The sequence below is a fragment of the Mesoplodon densirostris genome, chromosome X (assembly GCF_025265405.1).
Source record: "Mesoplodon densirostris isolate mMesDen1 chromosome X, mMesDen1 primary haplotype, whole genome shotgun sequence".
In the NCBI taxonomy this organism is placed as follows: domain Eukaryota; kingdom Metazoa; phylum Chordata; class Mammalia; order Artiodactyla; family Ziphiidae; genus Mesoplodon; species Mesoplodon densirostris.
The window spans coordinates 43,730,750-43,746,942 of record NC_082681.1 but is presented as its reverse complement, the minus strand read 5'-3'; the positions used below and the strand labels follow the sequence as shown (position 1 = coordinate 43,746,942).

The 16,193-nt window shown below is 39.7% G+C and overlaps 1 protein-coding gene across 3 annotated transcripts in view; it reads left to right on the top strand.

Annotated features, from left to right (window-relative positions):
- The first annotated feature begins 5,438 nt into the window (after positions 1-5,438).
- TBC1D8B (TBC1 domain family member 8B) overlaps positions 5,439-16,193 on the top strand; it is a 69,584-nt gene continuing 58,829 nt past the window's right edge. For all 3 annotated transcript variants that reach the window (XM_060086586.1, XM_060086585.1, XM_060086587.1), the window contains exon 1: positions 5,439-5,723. In XM_060086586.1, the coding sequence (XP_059942569.1) occupies positions 5,594-5,723 (130 nt within the window). In that variant the 5' untranslated portion in view covers positions 5,439-5,593. The remainder of the gene's footprint in view (positions 5,724-16,193) is intronic.

Genomic DNA, 16,193 nt, shown 5'->3' with positions numbered 1-16,193 from the left:
CACAAATGTATATAGAGTTGTGTGATTATTTTCACCACAATCAAGTTGAGAACATTTCATCACCCCAGAAAGTCCCCTCATGTCCATTTGCACTCAGTTTCTGGTCCCATTCCTAACCCTAGGCAACCACCAATCAGCTTTCTGTCTCTATGGATTTGCCTATTCTGGACATTACATTTAAATGGAATCATACAAGATACGGTCTTTTGTGACTGGCTTCTTCCACTTAGCATAATATTTTCAAGGTTCATCCATGTTGAAGCATGCAACAGTACTTCATTCGTTTTCATTGCTGAATAATAGTCCATTGTATGGGTATTCCATATTTGGTTATCCATTCATCAGTTAATGAACACTCAGATCGTTACCACTTTTTGGCCATTATGGATAATGCTGCTATGAACATTCATGTACAAGTCTTTGTGTAGATGTGTGCTTTCGATTCTCTTGGGTATATGCGAAGGAGAGGAATTACGTCACTTGTGAATTTTCTTCCTGGTATTATCTTTTGATAAGAAAAAAGAGTTTGAGCAACAGACTTTATTACTTTCACATGATCAAAATATAAGCTGATTCCTTTAACAGTGGCAATAGATGTATGTATAGGTAGTCTCCAACTTAAGAAGGAGGGGTTTTCTGAGAGTTCATTTGTAGGTTTAGTAGAAGTCAGGTTGTATTATCTTATAAGTAAGAGTGCACATGGTTCCCAGGTAAATCAGTAAAAATACACTTAAAAATACAACTGGAATGCTAGGAACAATTCTTTCCCCCCCCCCTCTGGTTTTGGTTCATTTACTAAATATTTTAGTTATGTTCTATAATATCTGGATCAACTTTATCACCTTAGGTTATAAAAATTTTCCTTACTCATTGTATCTTCTGTTTGGAGTGGACCTTTAAAATATCTTTAAACATTAAACAATATAAAATTTACATACTACTTAATGTAATGAACTTAAAAGAAGTTCATTATTATGGGGGGCACTTTGACCACCAGAGAAAAATGTTCATTATCTTCTACCTTAGAGGCAATTCAGTGAAAAGTTTGAAAACCACTACTCACTAGTTCTTAACTTTTTTTCCTCTGGAAACTTACAATCTCATGAATGTGAGACACTTGTGGACATACCATTTTTGATGGTTAGGGTATTAGTATATATAAATAGAGTTTAGCATGGATAGTTAGTGGCAATTTCTCTTCCAACTAACATCCCAGTTCTGAGCCACTGCCTTAGAAAATTTTAATAGGCATGTCCTGATAGAAACTTAAAAAAAAGCAATTCAGTCATCCAAAATTCATTAATAGAGCTTATTTTTTAAAAGATGCCTATTAGCTCTTAATGGAAACATGATTACCCCCAATTTGTTGTGAAGTTTGATTTTCAAATATCTAATTTGCTTTCAATTAGTGCATCTAAAACTTTAATGTGCCTACAAATTACCTGGGGATCTTGTTAAAATGGCACACTCTGATTCTAAGGTCTGGAATGGGTTCTGAGATTCTGAATTTCTATCAAGCTCCTCCTGGGTGATGCAGATGTTGCCGGTCCTGAGTCTGTATTTTGAGTACTATAGCTTTATATGGTTCTCGTCTAGAATCTTACTGCTCCTAAGCCTGCTGCAGACTGTAAAATATCAACTAAGCTTGTGAAATTCATTTCAAATAAGAATCCAGTGGAATCTTGAGTGACAGCCTCAGCCTTTCCATGGCACAGGTTTGGAGTTGTGATTTGGGGTTTCCTAGTACCTTTTCACGTAGGTGTTTGAGGCTATGATTTAGAAGGCTGAGTCAGCTGGAAGACTGACCTCTGGATAAATGAGGTGTTATTCATCTCTGCGTGATATATCATTGTGTCCATAAATACGTGGCTTGGATAAATCAGAAAACAAGCATGTGAGTAGACAGATGAATTGGGAAGCTATTATTATAGTGCAGCAGGAAAGTGATGTGAGGCTTATCTGAAGTGAGAATAGGAGGATGGGATGGACTTTTGAAAAAAAAGTAGAGGGGTGTGTGTGTGTGTGTGTGTGTGTGTGTGTGTGTGTGTGTGTGTGTGACAGTGGAGGTGGTGAGAGTAAGTTTAAGACTATTCCATAACACAGCATTGTAAAGCAACCATACCCCCAATAAAAGTTAATTTAAAAAAAGCCTATTCCAAGGTTCCTTACATGCACCCCAATGTTCATAGCAGCACTATTTACAATAGCCAGGACATGGAAGCAACCTAAGTGTCCGTCAACAGATGAATGGATAAAGAAGATGTAGTATATATATATACAATGGAATATTACCCAGCCATAAAAAAGAATGAAAACATGCCATTTGCAGCAACATGGATGGACCTAGAGAATATCATACTAAGTGAAGTCAGACAAAGACAAATATTATATGATATTACTTATATGTGGAATCTAAAAAATACAGATGAATCTATTTACAAAACAGAAACAGATTCACAGACACAGAAAACGAACTTCCCAAAGGGGAAAGGGGGGCAGATAAATTAGGTGTGTGGGAATAACAGATACACACTACTATATATTAAATAGATAAGCAACAAGTATTTACTGTATAACACAGGGAACAATGTTCAATATCTTGTAATAACCTATAATGGAAAATTATCTATATATGTATAACTGAATCTGCTGTACATCTGAAACTAACACAATATTGTAAATTAACTATACTTCATTTTTTTTTTTTTTTTTTTTTTTGCGGTATGCGGGCCTCTCACTGTTGTGGCCTCCCCCGTTGCGGAGCACAGGCTCCGGACGCGCAGGCTCCGGACGCGCAGGCTCAGCGGCCATGGCTCACGGGCCCAGCCGCTCCGCGGCATATGGGATCCTCCCAGACCGGGGCACGAACCCGTATCCCCTGCATCGGCAGGCGGACTCTCAACCACTTGCGCCACCAGGGAGGCCCTATACTTCATTTTTTAATGTAGGAAATAAAAGACTATTCCAAGGTTCTTAGCTTGAGCATGTTGGTAAACAGTGGTGCTCTGAACTATGAGAAGCTGGTAGAAGAAACAACTTTGGGCAGGGAGGACATTAGAAAAATAAATTTGGCTTTGGACATGTTGCCTTGACGTAGCTATAAACGATATGTCATGGTTTGTAGTCAGACAAATCCAGGTTCAAATCCCAGCTCTGCTGTTTATTTAGTTATGTGATCTTAGGCAAGTTACTTAACTTCTCTGAGCCTCCTGTTCATCTGTAAATTAAGTTTAAGGTTGTAAAAAATGTACAAGCTTATTAATGAGGGTTAAATGACTATCTGTATATATAGTCATAGATATATATAGATATTACCAGCACAGTACCAGCAGTGATATCCATGGCAGTTTGTAATTCCTGTCCTTCGTCCCTAAAAACAATGTACATTAACATAAACAATCGAATAGAGTGACATGCTCTGCTTTTTTAAGGCACTTTCAGAAAAATACTTTTATTTGTAAAAGCTTGAAATATAGTGCATGACCAAGCCAAAACTATATTGCAGGAGTAAGTTAGAAGTGTTTTGGGCTTCCCTGGTGGCGCACTGGTTGAGAGTCTGCCTGCCAATGCAGAGGACACGGGTTCGTGCACCGGTCCGGGAAGATCCCACATGCCACGGAGCGGCGGGGCCCGTGAGCCATGGCCGCTGAGCCTGCGCGTCCGGAGCCTGTGCTCCACAACGGGAGAGGCCACAACAGTGAGAGGCCCACGTACCGCAGAAAAAAAAAAAAAAAAAAAAAGTTTTATTTACATAATCAATGAAATGTTTTACTACAGCAGGAGCTCGCTAAATCACCCCGCTCTAAGCCAAAAGGGGGTCCGATTCTATAACAGGTAGCATGTGGGTGTATCTGAATGGAGTTGCGCAGTAACGAGGCATAGGAACCATCCAGTTCTGCACAGCCCTTGCTACAACTCTTAAAGTTTAAGGATATTGGAAAAGAATGTGGTTTGATGAGGAAGGAAATAAAAAGGGGGAAGGAAAGGTATCAGTAAAAATAAAGAAGGAAGATACATTTGCCACATTTACTGATCTTTCACCAGGAAGATAAGAAATTATCTTCCTTAATACACATCCAAATTAGGATGGCTTTTCCCAAGGATACATTGCAGTTTGGGCTGTGGGAAGACTGCCTCTTCCCACCCTGTCCAGAAATCTGCCTTCGGAAAAACGACTGCGTTTCAGAAGAGAATCCCAAATTGACCTTTTTCTCACCTCCAAGAAAAATCCCTGCTCGTAGCGCACGCCTGCCTTCTTTGGGCTGGCCCACATTTTGCGAGGGTTAAGCCACAGACGCAACTCCAAGGCAGAATTCTTTGGCTCCACGACTTGGCATCCGGGTGTGCCCCACCCCATTAAAAAAAAAAAAAGCCAGATCCTTGAGGCTTCATTTGCAAAATAGCTTGCCAAGAGCCCCTTGTTTTTTTGTAGACTGCCTCCCAACTCCTTCCTTCCTATAAACGTGTTTTCGCTTTTAGTGCACTCTTTAATTCTGGTGGGCTTAGTTATCGCAGTAAATAAATACGTCCCTCAAGTAATTTCTCACAATGATGTCTCACAAACCACTGACCTCATTCACCTTAGTGTTTAAGCAGCTGCGTATCGTTGTCAAGGTACAAAGATGTGCAGCTTGCCCTGAAAGGGATTTTTTTTTTCTTAAAGAGTTTAAGAAAGAAAAAAAATCGCTCATAAATTGTTTATATCCAGTAAAGCAAAGTTGGACGACATTTTCTGTGGCTGATTACAACATTTAAATAGAACAAATCTGGGAAAGGAGGAGCACTGCGTAAAAAACACTGTGTGGCTTCTGGAGGTTTTATATTCTTATTGTACGCGCGGAAAGAGCTTAATCTAAGGAAGATTCTCAATCAGACAAGGAATCGTATCAAACTCCACTTACTGTGTGACCTTGGATAAGTCACCGAACCTGACTGCGCATTTGTTTATTTATGTGCAAGTTGGGGAATGAGATATGCTTCGTGAGACTTCTACAAGGATTATGTGAGACACTGTGTGAAATCTCTTTTGTACGTGAGAGCTCATTAAACGTTAGTTGCAGCTACTGCTCCTTCCCAGAATGGCCGATCGTTACTCCCAAATTCCGGAAACTGTTTTCGACAGTTTAACACCCTCGGCTGTAAAAGGATGAGAAGAAACAACACTTCTATACCCGGACTCACTTATTTGCCAGAAAACGCTTTAAACTTTTGATAGGCAAAATCCACTTAACTGGTGGCGGGACCCGCTTTGAAAGCACCCCCACCCAGTTCTCGCCCCAGTGGATTGTGGGAAGTGTAGTCCCGCGCTCCAGATGCTTGAGTACAGAAAAGCGGGGAGTAAACTACAACTCCCAGAAGGGAAAGGAACGGGGCTATTTCCCAGTCGGGCGGTAGCGCTGTGGGAGGGAATTGGCAATCTCTCTGCCTACGTGGGAGAGAAGGGAGGGTTGGGGGAAGTGTGGAAAAGCAGAACCTGAGCGGCTGCCGCCTGAGGCAGATTTGGTGGGAGAAGTAGACGGGAGGAAACGGGTGGAGGGGTGAGGTGAGGAGGGCATCTGGGTCGCTGCTCCCGGGCGGCATAAAGTTCTTCACGATGTGGCTGAAGCCCGAGGAAGTGCTCCTGAAAAATGCGCTGAAGCTGTGGCTGATGGAAAGGTCGAACGACTACTTCGTGCTGCAGCGGCGTCGGGGCTACCGGGAGGAAGGCGGCGGGGGGCTCACAGGTAAGCTTTGGCCATCCCCCTCACCCCCTCGCCTCTGGGCCGTGTTCGCTGGTACTTAAAAGGTGGTGAGGGACACAGTCGTCGCCGCCCGCCGCCCGATCCTAAACCCTGGGCGGGGGGGACTGGGGTTCTCCCGCCACCACCTTTCCTTCGCCCTCACTGAGTCCTGAGAACGCCTCCCTGGACCAGCAGTCGGTCTTTGGGTGGGACGGGGAAAGGGAGGAGGGGTTCCTTCTGAAGCCAAGGAAGAATCTGAGGTAAAGGAAGTGTTCTTTCTGAGGCAGAGTACCTGCCCTGTCGCTTTCCATGGGGGAGGGGGCTGGTGACGAGGGTTAGACGTGGGCAGGTCGCATTTAGGCTGGTGACCCGGGCCAGTTCGCAGTTGTGCACTTAACTTTTTTCCACAAGCCTCCCAGTCCCTCCCCTACCCCCCATCGGTAACCGCCACCCTGGGGGTGGGAGGTGTAATTGTGTGGGAGGAGGGATGATGAGGAAAAAAGGAGGAGCTCCAATCCTGTCTCAAGGAATCGGCATCAAATGAGAGGTTAGGGAGTCGGGGAGGGTCCGAGTGCGGGGGAGGGTGAGGGGTAGGTCTCAGAATTGCTGAACCCTCCCGATTTATCATCTTTCACTTTGTCTCCAAGTTTTCAATCTTTGGGATCCCCTCTCAAAGTAACCTTCGTAATTCATTTCTCTCTTGAGAAAAGAGAGAAATGCCCTTTCTTTCAAAACCAAGGTTGTAAGCAAACCAGTTAAACAAACGGAAGTTTCTCTTCCCGCCTAATCTATCCTGCCTTCACTTCTTTGATTTACAAATCAAGAACTCTGGGTCTAGTGTTTAAAGCCTCCAAGGAGTTTTGGTCTGAGACCTGTCGTCTTGGGCAGGGGCATGCAAACTTTTGGTCATTGGGAGGCCAGAGCTCTTCATCATGACAACTTCTAGTTTGGTATTGTGGCCTTGAAGTGATGAACCAGGCTTAATTCAGCAGCGAGATGGAACGGGAAGAGGGAAGAGTCCCAAAACCTGCATGTTAGTCCCATCCTAATCTCCTGTTGAATTATATTCGACAAATTCTTTCATTTATTCAACCCGAAGCGCCTACTATGTGCCACATGGAATGCTAGGGTACAAAGATAATTAACATTCAGTTCCCTGCCTTCGAAGTGCTCTTAATCTGGCAGAGGGTCGGGTTTGGGGGAAGTAACCAGCAAACCAGGCAAATTATAATTATAACCCGTTAACTACTAAACCAGGCAAATTGTAATTAGAACCAAATAACTGAAGGGTTGGGTAAAGATTCATGGAGGAGGTGACATTGCTTTTTCTCTTCTGGTAAATGGTGTCTACCTCAGAGCTGAGAGGATAAAATGAAAGATAACAGGAGCCAAATCAATGTGTCTTGTTAAGATGGTGATGAACATGTGCTCTTTTTTCCTTTTTTTCCCCCAAGACCCCAGCAGTGTGGAGAGAATTTTGAGGTTCTATGGGACATTTAAAAAAAATCTTGCATGACCTATTCATCCTATCCAGCGTCTGAAAAGGCTCTCTTGAAAATATGGCAACAAAAATTGCCTGATTAAACTTCACATTTTGTCGTTTTCTCATTCTCAAAAATTACCAGTGTTATTTTGCAGAGGAGTCTTTCCATTTATTAGATGTATATGTTTACCAGATTAAAACTTGAGAATCAATGGTCATAATTACCCAGTGACAATTCACCCACTTGAGTCCGTTGAGAACAGATTGGAATATATTTAAAATAGATTTTCCAGCCCAGTGTTACAGCACAATATTTTGGTTCCCCATAATCTTACTTTATCAGAATTTTTCCGGTACTCCTGGCCTCATCTACCAAAGAAGTGTATTTCACTTTGTTACAACTACTGTGTTCCTGAAAATTAATAAGTAAATCAGCTTTTTGAGAATCAAACCACTGTTATGTAGTAGTAATTTTTTTTTACTTGTTGCAAATTTTCTTTATATAATCACTCCTTGTTTTCTGTGTTTGGTTTTTCATTTGACGTAGTTTTTTTTTTTTTTTTTTTTTGCCATGCGGCTTGTGGGATCTTATTTCCCCGACCAGGGATTGAACCTGGGCCCTCGGCAGTGAGAGCTCGGGAGTTGTAACCAATGGACCTTCAGGGAATTCCCTTGACGTGCTTTCTTAGAGCATGGATCAGTTGCACCAGTTTCTTATCTCTATCCTACCCACTCCCATTTACTCTAGCCCCACCTCTTTAGAATAAGAGAGTGTTTATCTGAAGAAATAAACCAAGATTTCTTTTTTTAAAAAATAAATTTATTTATTTACTTTTGGCTGCGTTGGGTCTTCGTTGCTGCGCGTGGGCTTTCTCTAGTTGTGGCGAGCGGGGGCTACTCTTCCTTGTGGTGCGTGGACTTCTCATTGCAGTGGCTTCTCTTGTTGCAGAGCACCGGCTCTAGGCGCGCGGGCTTCGGTAGTTGTAGCACGTGGGCTCAGTAGTCGTCACTCACAGGTTTCAGAGCGCAGGCTCAGTAGTTGTGGCGCATGGGCTTTGTTGCTCTGCAGCATGTGGGATCTTCCCGGACCAGGGCTCGAAACCGTGTCCCCCGCATTGGCAGGCGGACTCTTAACCACTGTGCCACCAGGGAAGCCCTAAACCAAGATTTCTGCCACACATGTATGTTGAGAACAGCCACAGCCCCATTTTTGTAGTCAGTTCGTATCTCTGCATGTTTGCTTTACCTGTTGTATTGTCAAGATGCTTGAAATTACCACATGAGAGCTACCACTATATTTCATGTAAATTAAACAAAATGGATCAGAATGGAGCAAAGAGGTGTTTTTAAGGTTCATTTAGTTCTTTTTGGTCCAGAGCAAGAGTATGCTGATTTTCATGGCTGCTCAATTACTGTATTCTTACTTAAAATCGTGAAGCCAAAAGCTTTGATGTGCTTTACCACAAATCTACATTTGGATTAGCTCTCACAGGAGTTAGACTGTGTGCCAGCATAAGCTTGCCTTTGTCCATTTTGTTTGCTAAAATCCAATGTTACGTGCTCCCCCTTTAAGATATTCGTTTATATATTTTTTAATGAAGAAAAGATAATGACCATCTAGAAATGTTAATAGTTGTACTTTCTTTAAGATTTCATTTCTTGGCCATGTGAAAATTGGCAATAAGCACCAGCAATGTAATGACTTTAGCTGTGGATTTGGTGAAGTTAGTTGACTCTTTTTTTTTTCTTTAATTCTAATAATGGAATTGGAGCAACAGAGAACCCTAGGATGGTTTTAGCAAGAGACTAATTTGGAAGTTAGAGTTCTTAAATCCTTTTCTAAATTTCTGAAACACTTCTAGTGGATATCTGGTAGATTACTTACTATTTGCCTAACTGTATCTTACTTAATTGTCCTGGTTCACAGCAGGGTGGAATATCTTGTGAAAATTTTTGTTATACATAAGATTATTTTTCAGATAAAGTGATCTGTACTTTATTACTTCTCATTTAGAGAAGTAATTCACCCTTCTGGGTTTTTGCAGTTACCTTGCATTATTCCTTGTTCCTCCTCTCTGATAAGGGTGATGACTTTTCTCTGGCACCTAAATTTAGCACCTGGCTTTATGTAATTAAAAATAATTTATGCATATTTGGCTTATTAAGCACAAATCAACAATTTGCTCTGCTTGGCAGATGGGAGCTACTACATGAGTGAAATTATGGGGCTACATTCTATTAAGTATTCTAGTGTATGGGACTTAGGAAGGTCTGCCAATTAGGAAGCTTTAATTTTGATAGTTTGTTGAGAGTATTTTGCTCTTGAATCTTCCATATCTGAACAGTGTAAGCAGGTTCTTGTGTGTTGGATTGACAGCCTCCCTCAGTAGACCTCCTTTTTTGTGATGTAGAACAAGACTAAGAAATAAAACATGAAAATGGAGTATGTTTCCTTATCTCTTCTTTCATCTTGGCATCATTACTTTGAAATTAAACCATCTGTAAAAACTAGAACATGGTAATGTTTGAAATGAACTTTCCATTTCAAAATGTTTTATGATATTTATATAAACGTAATAAATCACTATGTGAGTTATCATATTTAAACACATACATAAAAAACAATAAGGTAGCCTTTTTAAAAAGTTCTTAATGACCATCCATCAAAAACACAACGCTTTTCTCTTCTTTTTCTCTACCCCAAGCTTAAGGACCAAACCCTGAAAATGTTCTCAGTTTTCCTTGGCAAAATATCCCTGCATTCCATGCTCACAAAGGAACCATCTGGTAAAATTTTGGCCTCCCAGGTACCTCATTACTGGGACCAGGGTACACAAATGGTGGCCTTAACATTTCATTTTACATAAGGAAAGATCAACCCTCCCCCCCCACACATACACTGTAAATTAATAAATATCATTTTGGCTTATTAAAGAGAAAATCCCATAGGGCAACCCCTAGGGAGGCAAATCACACTGTGTGCTCCGCTCCTTTCTTCCCTCCCTGGAACCTGGATCCCTATGAAATCAAGCAAACAATTGCCTTTAAAGATCTGCTAGAATGATAAAGGACAGCTTTGTAGGAGGTTTTGAGATATGAAGGATGGTCAGTGTCACCAATTGCTCTAGGTAGTAAGGGAAGGATTATTATTTTTTTTGGTAGGGATACATCTATATTATTATCTGTCTAAAACATTAATTATGCTTACAACTGAATTTTTTAACACCTTTATTGGAGTATAATTGCTTTACAATGTTGTATTAGTTTCCGCTGTATAACAAAGTGAATCAGTTATACGTATACATATATCCCCATATCCCCTCCCTCTTACATCTCCCTCCCACCCTCCCTATCCCACCCCTCTAGGTGGTCACAAAGCATGGAGCTGATCTCCCTGTGCTATGCGGCTGCTTCCCACTAGCTATCTATTTTACATTTGGTAGTGTATATATGTCCATGCCACTCTCTCACTTCGTCCCAGCTTACCCTTACCCTTCCCGTGTCCTCAAGTCCATTCTCTAGTACGTCTGCGTCTTTATTCCTGTCCTGCCCCTAGGTTCTTCATGACCATTTTTTTTTAGATTCCATATATATGTGTTAGCATATGGTATTTGTTTTTCTCTTTCTGACTTACTTCACTCTGTACGACAGACTCTAGGTCCATCCACCTCACTACAAACAACTCAATTTCGTTTCTTTTTATGGCTGAGTAATATTCCATTGTATATATGGGCCACATCTTCTTTATCTATTCATCTGTCCATGGACACTTAGGTTGCTTCCATGTCCTGGCTATTGTAAATAGAGCTGCAGTGAACAGTGTGGTACGTGACTCTTTTTGAATTATGGTTTTCTCAGGGTGTATGCCCAATAGGGGATTGCTGGGTCATATGGTAGTTCTGTTTTAGTCTTTTAAGGAACCTCCATACTGTTCTCCATAGTGGCTGTACCAATTTACATTCCCACAAACAGTGTAAGAGGGTTCCCTTTTCTCCACACCCTCTCCAGCATTTATTGTTTGTAGATTTTTTATGATGGCCATTCTGACCGGTGTGAGGTGATATCTCATTGTAGTTTTGATTTGCATTTCTCTAATGATTAGTAATGTTGAGCATCCTTTCATGTGTTTGTTGGCAATCTGTATATCTTCTTCGGAGAAATGTCTGTTTAGGTCTTCTGCCCATTTTTGGATTGAGTTGTTTGTTTTTTTTGATATTGACCTACATGAGCTGCTTGTATATTTTGGAGATTAATTCTTGTCAGTTTCTTCCTTTGCAAATATTTTCTCCCATTCTGAGGGTTGTCTTTGCCTCTTGTTTATGGCTTCCTTTGCTGTGCAAAAGCTTTTAAGTTTCATTAGGTCCCATTTGTTTATTTTTGTTTTTATTTCCATTTCTCTAGGAGGTGGGTCAAAAAGGATCTTTCTGTGATTTATGTCATAGAGTGTTCTGCCTATGTTTTCCTCTAAGAGTTTGATAGTGTCTGGCCTTACATTTAGGTCTTTAATCCATTTTGAGTTTATTTTTGTGTATGGTGTTAGGGAGTGTTCTAATTTCATTCTTTTACATGTAGCTGTCCAGTTTTCCCAGCACCACTTATTGAAGAGGCTGTCTTTTCTCCATTCTATATTTTTGCCTCCTTTATCAAAGGTAAGGTGACCGTATGTGTGTGGGTTTATCTCTGGGCTTTCTATCCTGTTCCATTGGAAGGATTGTTGACTGCATACCTATAAGCTTTGGGCCTTAATTCAGATACCTTGGTAATACACTGCTCTCTCTCCCTTTCCCTTCCCCTGCTTGCTGCTGGAGTCTTTCCTCCCTTAAGCATAGGCTGGAAACCACCACTCCAGTTTACCTTAGGGTCCTGAATCCTCAATCCTCAAGAGTTACGTTAAAGTAATAATGATGTAGATTGTATGCAATTAGGTTGGTTTCTTTTCTTTCTTTTATTTTTTTTGGTTAAGATATTGGAGATTTATAATGTAAGTAGGAAATTAATATTTGCTGTCAAGTGGATGTCGTTCTAATGAAAAGAAAATCAAGACTTAAAAGTGATGATATTGACCATCCTTCATTTTTCAAAACCTACAGAGTTGTTCTTTATTATATCATTCAAAGAGATCTTTAAAGGTAATTTCTTACTTGATTTCACCTGTATCAAAATATCCCAGGGAGGGAACTGAGCACAGTGTGATTTGCCCTCCCCAGGGGTTACCCTATGAGATTTTTCTTTAATAAGTCAACTACAAGCTAAAATCCACAAATGCTTGAATACACCACCTAGTCCAGTGATTCCACTTACCCCATTCACCCTGCTTCCTTTATCTTCTCTGTTTCTTCAATATTTTTATGTGTCTATTCAGTTGTAATTGTTTGATAAAGGCTTTGTTTTGTCATTTGTAAAATGGGAACAAAACTTATCTTCCCTATCTCATGGCATTGTTATGTGAGTCAAATGAGTTTTGAAACCTGTGAGCAAGTATATAAACATTTGACATTCATTTATCTATTAATGAAGGTAAGAGATGTTAAGTGCCATTTTCTTTATCCGAAGACCAAATGAGGATCTATATTTGTACCATTTTCCCTAGTAATTACTTTTCCCATGTTGTATATAGAAATTGATTTGGAGTAGTAACATTGAGTGTATACAATATGCAGTGATATCACTGTAAAATCAAAACACTGATAGTTAATCACTCAAGAATTTTGGTATGATAATGGCTATGCATCTATGGTTTTTTTGGTTGTTTTTTGGCCGCATGGCTTCTGGGATCTTAGTTCCCCAACCAGGGGTTGAACCCGGGCCCTCGGCAGTGAGAGCGCAGAGTAATAACCACTGGACCACTAGGGAATTCCTGCATCTATGGTTTTTAATCAAAATAATAAACAGCAATTAGAATAAAATAGCAGGACAGAATTTCTTTTTGATCTACAATTTCCCAAAACCCAGAAGTTCTCAAACAGTGCTTCTATAGATATAAGTATAAGCATCACTTGTCTTAGTGGTATTGAAGAGTATGTATAACTTTAGTTATCTTAGTTACAGTTTTCAAAACATAATACTTGAAGAAGAAATAATGATTCAGCTGGTGAAAGCCCGTGTTTCTGGTGGACAGTTGTGGAAGGAGTATAGATGTAAAGTAAGCTAAAAATTAATAAAATAAAGGGCAGTATAATGTTTACCATGTTGCTGTACAGCTATGACCTGGATTTTATATTACCTTGATGTTAGAAAATCTGCCCAGTTTTTCACCTTTTGCTGCTGCTATATGAGCACAACAGGTAAGAGTAAATCCTAAATGTGATGTTACAAGATACATTCGTTCAACAGATAATTTACCTAGTGTCTTCTAAAAATCAAACACTGTTTTAGGTGCTAGAGATAACAGCAGTGAGCAGAGCAAAATCCCCATTCTCATGGGGCTAACATTTTAGTTGAGGGAGGCAAATAAACAAATAATATATGGCTGGTGGCAGTAAACGATATGAAGAAAAATAAAGTAAGGTATAGTAATAGAGAGGGGAGGGGATTGGTATTTTAGATAAATTTGGTGTAGGAACACTTCTTTAAGGTAACCTATGCACAGAGACCAGAGGGACTAGAGTATATGAGCCAAGCAGGTTTTGGCGAGCAGAGTGAATATACATAATTCTGTCTGGGAATTTCACTGTGAAGGGAAGCAGAGAAATGGGTAGTAGCTGGCTACTGTCCTGGGTGTTGGGTATACAGTGGTGATTAAAATAGAAATAGTTTCTACCCCCACAGACTTTATAATCTGGTGGGACAGACAGATAATAAACAAGTAAGCAAGCAAAATATGTAATTATTGGGGTAGTCAGTAATAATATCAGCCTGGTTTGAGTGGCTTATAAATAGTCATGTATGAGGAGTATTTGAAACTCCCAAAGCAATTTTCCAGGACCAGATCTGGTGTAAAGTATGCTTATCTAATGTCTTGTTAAACGATACAAAGAGTTCCTAAAAGCAGTGATTAATAACAATAGGTGGTATTCTGGTGGCAGAATCCCAGTGTGACATCTGTGGAGCAACATGCCAAAAGCCCGTTTGGATTGTTTTTAAAAATTAAATCAGCCATCTCTCAGCACCAACAATATCTGGGCTGTGGTTTGGTAGAGAGAACTGGGGAGGACATTCTAAGTGGGAGGAATAATATGGTAGTGAAAAAGCAAAAGATGGCAGTTGCTGGGGACACAGCAAGTACTCCAGATTCATTTATTTGTGGTTGAAAATATGAGACTCAAGATATAGTGCCCTTAGCAACCAGAAACGTTGTTGAAGAGCAATGTCCTCTTCTATAGAAGAGGAAAACCTGGAAAACCGGAGATAGAATATCAAAGGGACCTGAGAATTAAACCTTTGTTGTTTTTTGTCTCCAGTGCCATTTCAATTCCCGCCTAGATGGTCTTGTTTTTTTCTCTCTCACTCCAGTATAAAAAAGTGAAGTTTTAATCATTAGTTCTCCTCTTGTTTTAAACTAACCAAAATCATGGCCAGCTTTAGTTCTTCTAAATAATGATTTTAAAGCACTGTACTATGTATGAGGTTTCATTTGCTGCCACACTTGCTTTTTGCTTTGCACCTGGGAATTCAGATGTTGTATTTTTTAAAATTTTCTGAGGGCTACTCATTTTGTACAGTGATGCATAAGTCTTGAAGTGTATTAAGGTGCTGTAAATAAAGATGGTAACAATTCTCATATTTCTCTATGTTTTAATCTTTAGAAGTATAGCTGGATTTGATTAATAATTCATGTATGCTTTTTTACCCCCATGACACTGTAATCTGCCATTTATGTCATCAGTTACTTACCTTTAAAAAATTCTAAATCCTTTAATGAAACAAAAATTTCAGTTAGGAAAGGAAAGGAGAGCTTATGTATATCCAGCTTTCAAGTAAATGTCCTTAAAAAATGAAGGGAGAGGGAAAACAGGACAAAAGAGTTATTTTTATTAACAGTTTTCCAAAGCTCTTAGTGTAAAGTTGGCAGCTTTCAAAATGTCAGCTCTGGCTATTGGATAGTTGTAAAATAAGCATTCACAGTCTTGTTTTAAGGACTTAGAACTGGCAGAAAAAGCAGTAGAAACAGGAAAACCTACAACCTCTACTGAGAACAGTACTTTCTCCTATTTGAATGTATTTCCTACTAAGTGTGTTGTCATTTTACTAATTAGTTTGTTCATCAACTTTTAATGAACTTGAGATTATAAAAAATTCAGTAAAGGAGTACTTGTTTGACTTTGTAAATACGGCAACTTAAGGCAAGATACAGAGTCCACTATAAAGTTCCAGTAATCATTTCTATGGCCCCAAGTTGTAATCTAACATTTTACTTAGAATGGAAATTAAATCTTGTGTGTATTAGGAAGTTCATCTTAATGACTTCTGTAGCTAGAGCAGTGTTGCCTTACACAGTGTCCTCAATCTACTTTACAAGCAGAAAGAGCCACTTGTCAAATGAAAGTGTACTAAACTAGCACATTGATAATGAGTACCATCTTCAAGCTTTGGCTCTTTTATAGTGGCCCTTCCTCCAACACTCAGCTCTTGGTCCTACTTGTTCATCGTTATCATTAACCTAATATAAAAAAGAAATGTTTATCAAATTTGCAGGTGTCTGAAAATGGAAAGGGACAGTTAATACCATAGATCAGTTTTCTCAGCATTGGCCGGATGTTAGATTCAACTGAGAACCTTTTAAAACAAACTAAATGACACTGGAGTATTTATGGGTAAAATGATGTGATATCTGGGATTTACTTTAAAATACTCTAGGAGGGATTAATGATAGAAGATTGGCAAAATGTTGATAATTATTGAAGTTATGTGATGGGAACATAGAAGTTTTAGTTTATTATTCTATTTTTGAAAATTTTTATAATACAAAGTTAAGGAAAAAAACAGAATACCTGGACCCTGACCCAGATGAATTAAATTAGAATCTCCAGGCTTCAGTAGTTTTAAAAGTC